At 42.0% G+C, this 8730-nt stretch overlaps 1 protein-coding gene across 1 annotated transcript; it reads left to right on the top strand.

The window, feature by feature from the left end:
* The first annotated feature begins 231 nt into the window (after positions 1–231).
* ttr (transthyretin (prealbumin, amyloidosis type I)) lies at positions 232–8307 on the top strand. The gene is made up of 4 exons (XM_084308998.1): positions 232–352; positions 1897–2036; positions 4078–4213; positions 7927–8307. Exons 1-4 carry the CDS (start codon positions 287–289, stop codon positions 8032–8034), a joined length of 450 nt encoding a protein of 149 aa, XP_084165124.1. The 5' UTR covers positions 232–286; the 3' UTR covers positions 8035–8307.
* The last annotated feature ends 423 nt before the right edge of the window (positions 8308–8730 follow it).

Raw genomic sequence — 8730 nt, 5'->3', positions numbered from 1 at the left:
AAACTGTCAGATTATCCTCCTAGATCCTGCCACTTCCTAATCCTTTTTTATTGGATTTTATACAAAGCATGTATTGTGCGAGTTATTCATTCTCTCATCGTGGATTACTGTAAGTCAACAGAACAGGCAGGTTCGGGGAAGGACACAAAGGACAGTGTGGGCGTTCTGTTCAATATATAAAGCTTCTCCCTCCGACTGAGCTGGGATGTTTATGTGTCTTCCACTCTAAAACTCAGTCCCTCTGTCTGTCTTCAGGACAAGGTGGCCAACCAATAATCGCTCAAGGATGGTCAGATCATCACTCTGTGTGCTTCTAGTCTCTGCTGTCCTGCTCTGCAAGGCTGCCCCTGTGGTGAGTGAGTGTGTGTGTGCGTGTGTGTGTGTGTGTGTGTGCGAGAGAGAGAGAGAGAGAGAGAGAGAGAGAGAGAGAGAGAGAGAGAGAGAGAGAGAGAGAGAGAGAGAGAGAGAGAGAGAGAGAGAGAGAGAGAGAGAGAGAGAGAGTGTCTGTGTCAGGGTTGGGATCACTTTGGTACCATGGGCAATGTATACATTCTATAGAGTTCTGATTTAGGAAGCCTGTTTTGCAGGGTGTGTGTTTTGTGATGTGACTCAAAGTCATGAAAAAAGAGATGTAATAATAATGATCATATATATTTATTTCTGAAATATTTAAAAAGCCATACATATTTAAAAAGCCATGCTACGATCAGCTGTATGGAACACAGTGCACCGCTATGTAGCTGATTGATTATGCAGAGCTCAGCCTGAGGGAAAACCTGTGCAAACTCACATGCAAACAACTGGAACGTAGACAAACCAAGGCCATGTGGAAGTTCACAGATGGTTCACTGACCTGGAGTGAGGTGATTCACCTTATAGGACACATACGGATCAGCTCTGCATTGCACTGGGCTACGTGCATCTGTGCACTCATTTATGAAATTTTCAAAATTCCATAGTATTCCAGAAATTCCAGGAGGCCAGAACTATATGTTTGTTATAAAAATGTTCTGAAGGCAGAACTATATGTTTCTTTTATAACATTCTGAAGACAAGAACTATATGTTTCTTATAAAACTGTGAAGGCAGAACTATATGTTTCTTATAAAACCTTCTGAATGCAGAAACTATGTTTCTTATAAAACTGTCTGAAGGCAGAACTATATGTTTCTTATAAAGCATTCTGACGGCAGAACTATATGTTTCATATAAAACTTTCTGAAGGCAGAACTATATGTTTTATAAAGCATTCTGAAGGCAGAACTATATGTTTCTTATAAAGCATTCTGACGGCAGAATTTCATATAAAGCATTCTGAAGGCAGAACTATATGTTTCTTATAAAGCATTCTGACGGCAGAACTATATGTTTCATATACAACTTTCTGAAGGCAGAACTATATGTTTTATAAAGCATTCTGAAGGCAGAACTATATGTTTCTTATAAAGCATTCTGACGGCAGAATTTCATATAAAGCATTCGGAAGGCAGAACTATATGTTTCTTATAAAGCATTCTGACGGCAGAACTATATGTTTCATATACAACTTTCTGAAGGCAGAACTATATGTTTTATAAAGCATTCTGAAGGCAGAACTATATGTTTCTTATAAAGCATTCTGACGGCAGAACTATATGTTTCATATAAAGCATTCTGAAGGCAGAACTATATGTTCCTTATAAAACCTTCTGAAGGCAGAATTATATGTTTCTTATCAAACTTTCTGATGGCAGAAATTACGTGTTTCTTGTCAAATGTTCTGAAGGCAGAACTATATGTTTCTTATAAAACATTCTGAAGGCAGAAACTATATGTTTCTTATACAACTTTCTGAAGGTGGATCTATATGTTTCTTATAATCCCCTTCTGCTGTGATGTGCTGTGTTTGTGTTCCAGGAGAGGCATGGGGAGTCTGACACTAAGTGTCCTCTGACGGTGAAGGTGTTGGATGCCGTGAAGGGTGCACCAGCTGGCTCTGTAGCACTCAAAGTACTGCGGCGCGGGGAGAACAGAGAATGGACACAGGTCGCTACCGGGTACGCATGAAAATGTTGACACCTGGTGTGTATGTGTGTTCGTTTTTTAAATGAGGCAGGCCAAAAACACATGATTGGGCAAAAGCACCAGCTCCCTGGATCAATAACCAATCAGATATTTTTGCCTGCCAAGTGGTGTTCCCATGCGTTGCAAAGCTTTTTAATTCAACTTAAAGCTGCTGGTGCCTCTGGGAGTCTGTGGAAAACCTTTGTGTATTTCTGCTGGGCAGGTCAACTCACTCGTGCTAATTTCTCCAACGTTGCCTACTGCAGCTTTAAGTTATTTGTAATTTGACACCTTTGTAAAAGCTTTAGGGCATCATTGAGAAAGGGATTTCCTGTGCCCTTGAGAATTCTTGGCACCGCAGGTAAAGAATATGAGCAGCTAGAATAATGCACCCAGTAGAGAGCTGACCAGAGCCGAACAATCTCCCCACTGTTACTTTCACACTCAACATGTGACTGGCTGTGGTTCTCAAACTACGGTTCGCAACCCAAATTGGGGTCGCGGGTAGGTGATATTGGCATAGTGCATTGGCAAGTAAAAAAAAATATTATAATAATAAAAAAAGAATATATATATATATATTTTTTTTTTTATATTCTGGCTAAATATGCCTCGTTTTATAAATGTGTATTGATAACATAGTGCTGTAATTACATTTTCCAATAAATATGCATGATCAAGTTCAACAATGTGTGCTTTTATTTTGATATCCCTTAATTCCACGTTTGAAATTACGCGATACATTAAGTGTGGGGTCCCCAAAAAAATCCTAAATAAAATGGTTTGAGAACCCCTGGGCTCGCTAGATGACAGAAACTTTGCTTTACAGATGAGTTGCTGTTGAAAGACAATAGTGACACCATGAGGGGGCGACAGTGGCTCAGGAGGTAGAGCAGTCGTCTGGCAATTGGAAGGTTCCCGGTTCGATTCCTGCTCCTCCCAGGCGGCATGTCAAAATCTCCTTGAGCAAGACACTTAACCCCTAATTGCTTCAGATGAGCAGGTTGGCATCTTGCATGGCTGCATGGCAGTTAGGACTGTGGATGTTAGGAGCGTGGCAGTTAGGACCGTCGATGTTAGGAGCGTGGCAGTTAGGACCGTCGATGTTAGGAGCGTGGCAGTTAGGACCGTCGATGTTAGGAGCGTGGCAGTTAGGAGCGTGGCCGTTGGAGCACGTGTCCATTCGAAACATGTGCCTGTTCAGAAATGTCTATTAGAAGGCTTTGTTCACTGGACCACAGCTGCATGAACCACAGACAAAGCTAGGAGCCATCTATTAATAGTAAATTTATTTTCCTAGAGCTGAAGCAAAGACTGGAGACTCAGGAGCAGCCAAAATATAAGTAGAGGTCTATCAATATAGGTATATTGGTAGAGGTCTCAGGTCTATCAGTCTATACATTGAGGTCTATAAGTTGAGTCTAGTAGAAGGAAGTCTATCAGTTGAAGAAGTACAGATGCAACTTCACTTCTTCAGGAAGTCACTGACGTTGCTTCTATGTGTACTTTTGATTGTACAGACCTGTTTGCCAACAATGTTTACTTTCCCCGGCTACTTCCATCATCAGCTCTGGAAAAACCAGACCTGACAGGTCCCAAATGAAATGAATGGAGCAAAACGTAAAACTGCTCATGCCAGTCAAAGTAGAGGAGGGGCTTATTTGACTGAGCAACAGATTTGCCATGTTTATGGTCTTAGAAACATATCAACATTTTAAACTCAGAATGTATACATGTAATTAAAAAGGCATTTGTTATATTTTGGGTGCATATTGATGACATATTCAATATTCTTTGACGACGTATATACAATGAGGGTAGGCAAGGCTAGTGATTTGGCTAGTTTTGAATAAAAACGAGAACATTCTTTTATTTACAATATTGAAATTGACATTCCTAATATTTTTTTTTATTGCTAATTGCTATTTCACAGACAGGTACATACAATACATATGGCATATTTTGGGAATGACTTGGTGTTGAGTTTTCAGTGAGGACATCACCTCTCATTGATTGAAGCTCTCTGTTCTGCAGAGTGACAGATATGACTGGGGAGGTCCATAATCTGCTCACAGAGCAACAGTTCCCAGCGGGGGTTTACCGTGTGGAGTTCGACACCAAGACTTACTGGAAAGCTGAGGGACGCGTGCCATTCCACGAAGTGTCCGAGGTGAGTGTAGAACCCAGGGTGGGCAAGTCACACAGGCATGAAGTGGCTCTTGACATCCTCGCACCCCACCTACCCAACCCCCCCCCCCCCCCCTCCACCCCACCCCAACCTCCTCCAATGTAGTTTCTTCGTCAAATGTATATACCTGTACTCTTTTTGTACCACAAGCAGTACTGTATTTGTAAATCTGGTATGTCATAAATGTATAGATGTAGCAGTACTGTCTATCTGTATGTCATGTATGTCATATATGTTTTCTTTATCCACTTTTTCTCCTTATTTTCTATTTTTCTCCCATCCCAATTTCGTATTATCCAATTCTTCCCTCCCCTATCTTGAACGTTGCTAGACTATGCCTCCCACTGGTTGGCTGTAGTGAGGATAGAAGCCTTGCATCACGTGTCCCCTCCGGTACACGAGGAGGCAGCCTGTCGCATCTTTTCACCGCAGCAGCTCGAACTCTGTGGCGAGGAGTAACACGTGGGAGGCTCACGCTGCCCCCGCTACTTCCTGTTTCCGCCGCACCGGCGTCACCCAACCGACCTGTAGGAGTCGCTGTCCACAACGTCCAATCCCCACCCACCGGCTTTCCCACCCTCTAACACTGCCAATTGTGTTATTATGACGGCCGGCCAAGCCGGTAGCAATGCAGAGAGCTGGGCTCGATACCAGCGTCTCCTGCGTTAGTGGCGAGTGCCTTGTCCACTGCGCCACTCAGCCGCCCCTATGTATGTCATATATGTTATGATGAATTGAAAATGGGGACCCTGATGTAAACAAGACGAAAGTCTTTCTCTGGTCTGCATCCCCTTAACAATTGTGTGTATTGAGCTGTACTGTATTGTACCCATTCTGCAATAATAATAATAATACATCTATTTTATATAGCGCTTTTCCAGGTGCTCAAAGACGCTTTACATGGGCAGGAGAGACAAACTATGGCAAAACAAAAAACAGAACAAAAATAATACATGACAAAAATAAAATAACACCGACAGAATTAGAGGTCAAAAGCAAGATTGAAAAGGTGAGTTTTGAGGGCTGATTTAAAAGATGTCAGGGTGTTTGCATCACGGATATGGCTGGGGAGGGCATTCCAGAGGGAGGGGGCAGCAGCAGCAAAGGCCCTGTCGCCCCAGGTCCGGAGCCTGGTCGTGGGAGGTGTTAGGAGGTTGGCATCTGCAGACCTAAGGCGACGGGTGGGCGTGTGACGGTGGAGGAGGTCGGACAGGTAGGGAGGGGCAAGGTTGTTGAGGGCTTTAAATGTGATGAGTAGTATTTTAAAATGTATCCTGTATTTGATTGGAAGCCAGTGAAGGTCGTGGAGGACAGGGGTGATGTGATCAGAGCGACGGGTAGAGGTGAGCATGCGGGCAGCAGAGTTAATACAATTTTCAATCAATCAATCAATCTGTGTACGACATGCACGTTTGCGTGTGTCAAGGTGCAAACATGTCTCTCAAGACCTCAGAAGGTGCCCATGAAATTGGGATTCCTGGGAGCAAAATAATGTCCCGTGAGAAGTCCAGAGCAGGACTGTTAGAACTTCACTGCTCAATAACCATTACATTCGTTTTGTCATTTTGAATACACAGTAAGACCAATGTTGTAAAATGGAAATTAACCCTGGAAATGCTGAAAACTGTCCCCAAATGCAGTTGGGTTGTGAGTATTTAATTTCACCATCACAGGACATAGTCCAGACATTTGCTGTCAGCACTGAGCCTCAGACTATAGGCCTATAAATTAACATCAGTTACCGGTACTTTAGAAAATGTTTATAAAAAAACAACTACATGATGAAAGCCCAGTGACCCTGCACTGTGCCTCCAAGCACCTCGTCGTTTCTTGTGTGCGGAAACACTCCTTAACTTAAGCCTCTTTGGCACATGAACTCTGGACAATAAACTCTGGACAATGAATTCTGGACAATAAATGGAGTTGCCCTTTCTCTGTGGCAGACGTGTTCTGTAAGCGACCAACGGTGTTCCATACAGTGCAAAGAAACAGGTTTGAATGCTGTATATAAATTGTTTACAATCAATGCAAAATGCTTGTAACTGTTAATTTATGTAAATGTTTTTGGACCTCCCTACCGCAGTATGTAACTGTTATTAATTTAAAAACATGATCACAAACCTCCATACCTCAGTATGTAACTGTTTTTAATTTAAAAACATGATCAGAAACCTCCCTAACTCCTGACTGTCTCCGCATGTGTCGGAGGAAGCATGTGGTAGACTTCAGGGTTCCCTTGTACCGACCAGTAGGGGGAACATGCACACAACAACCAGGTAGGGGAGGGGGGGGGGGGGGGGGAATTGGCATAACGACTAAATTGGGATGGGGAGAAAAGCATAGAAAATCAGGTGGAGAAAAAGAGGATACAAACAAAAAAAAATCCCTAACTCAGTATGTAAATGTTTTTCATTTAAAAACATGATCACAAACCTCCTTACCTCAGTATGTAACTGTTTTTAATTTATAAACATGATCACAAACCTCCCTACCTCAGTATGTAACTGTTTTTAATGAAGAAACATGATCACAAACCTCCCTACCTCAGTGTGTAACTGTTTTTATGATTTTTGATTGTCCTATTTGTTTCTGTCCTATTTATGCAAATGTATTTAATCTCTTTTAAATGTACTATAAACTGTTTGTATTTGTAATCTCGACAGCATTGCAAGTGAGGGTAAAACCTCTATGTCCTTTTCGAGAATAAATAAAGGTTTCAATCAATTAAATAACCTGGCACAAACCAGCACTAACGAATGACACCGGTTTGGAATTATCTGGACAATGTTGGAGTGGAGGATTACATGTGTGTGTTCACAATCATACAGTAACTCAAAAAACATCATGGCTTGATATCTAGAGAATGAAAATAGCCCATGTGTTTCTTTGTATAAAAGAAACCAGCACTAACACCAGAGACACTTTGGTTCATAGCAGCTACGTCTCGGCTCATAAAATAAAACTGTCAATATGTTAAAAACCATATCAGCACATTTTTTAAGCACAACCTGACACAAGCCCACAAGCCCTCGAGCCCACGATCCCTGGAGCCCACAAGCCCTCGAGCCCACAAGCCCTGGATCCCTGGAGCCCTCGAGCCCACGATCCCTGGAGCCCACAAGCCCTGGAGCCCACAAGCCCTGGATCCCTGGAGCCCTCGAGCCCACGATCCCTGGAGCCCACAAGCCCTCGAACCCACGAACCTTCGATCCCACAAACCCTCGAGCCCAGCACGATCCAATGACATGGATGTTATTCATGTTTTGATTACATGTGGGGTGTCGGCCTCACTCAGGTGTCAGAAGGTTAAACGATGGATTTTATTCATGCATTTATCAATGTGTTTACTACCCAACCCTGCCTGTAGATATCTGATGATATTCATATGTAAATAGGAATTTGACTTGTATATATAGGCCTACTGTATATTATTGTGTACATTCTCTTGAACCATTGCTGTGTTGTGTGTGGTGCTGTTGAAATATAAGGCTGTTTCTTATCCGGGTCATCTCATAATGAAGTTGAAATAGTTGTCTGCGTTTTTAGTTTATTTTGATCATCTCACAGCATTTTTCTGTTGTTGAGTAGGTTAATCTTTTTGTTTTAAGTATACTGAAACACCTGGATGGAACAGTTTTCAGACACGTTGAGTTGACAACTCTGCTAATAGCCTGTTTCTGTGTGTGTGTTTGTAGGTGATGTTCGAGGCCCACCCGGAGGGTCATCGTCACTACACCCTGGCTTTGCTCTTGAGTCCATTCTCCTACACCACCACGGCTGTGGTCGCCAACACGCACGAGTGACACACATGCTACCTGCTCTAATAAAGCTCGGAAACCACTGACTGACTTGTCCCTCATGCGCTCATACCGTCTATGCTTAGTCTACGCTAGTGTGTATTTCTTTTTTTTTTTAAATTTTTTTTTATTATTGCAAAACAAAACTTATTAAAAGTCAGTACTCAACACACAATGTATAATGAAACTTTCAGTAAAGGTGGTTAAAATATATGCAAGTACAGAAACAGGATAAAACAAAAATAGTCAATAATAACATTTTAACCGTATACCGTGTATATCCAGCGAAGTTACAATTATATAAATGTTAGTATATAATATACCCCGAATACCTATTTTCTAAAACCCTACACACATATGCTCCAGCTCAAATCCCCCCCTCCCGGACCCCCTCTTGGATAGTACCTCCATTATCCCTCACTCCTAACCAGACATCACCATTATAGGCTAGCTTTTATTCTCTCCACCACTTCTAACCACATTAACATTTTGGATTCATTGAGCCCTAGAATTCTTGCTGTTGATATTTCTTGATATATCACATCAAGATATGTAAGAAACCACACTTTCCGGCACATTTTTTCCGGTTGAAACCAACGTGATGCAATCAGTTTTTTAGCTACTGTGATACCCGATAAAACCAATCTTTTTAGTTGTGGGTTCACTGCAAACTCAAAAACATCATTCAATAGCAATACAGCG

This window comes from Notolepis coatsorum (assembly GCF_963971535.1).
Source record: "Notolepis coatsorum genome assembly, chromosome: 2".
Classification (NCBI taxonomy): Eukaryota; Metazoa; Chordata; class Actinopteri; order Aulopiformes; family Paralepididae; genus Notolepis; species Notolepis coatsorum.
This window is presented reverse-complemented; position numbering and strand designations above follow the sequence as displayed.

Excerpts from the sequence above, each read along its gene's own strand:
- ttr (XM_084308998.1), top strand. The coding sequence starts at position 287 with ATGGTCAGATCATCACTCTGTGTGCTTCTAGTCTCTGCTGTCCTGCTC. Across the intron at positions 2,037-4,077 it reads TGGACACAGGTCGCTACCGG|AGTGACAGATATGACTGGGG; the intron begins GTACGCATGAAA and ends TCTGTTCTGCAG. Across the intron at positions 4,214-7,926 it reads CATTCCACGAAGTGTCCGAG|GTGATGTTCGAGGCCCACCC; the intron begins GTGAGTGTAGAA and ends GTGTGTTTGTAG.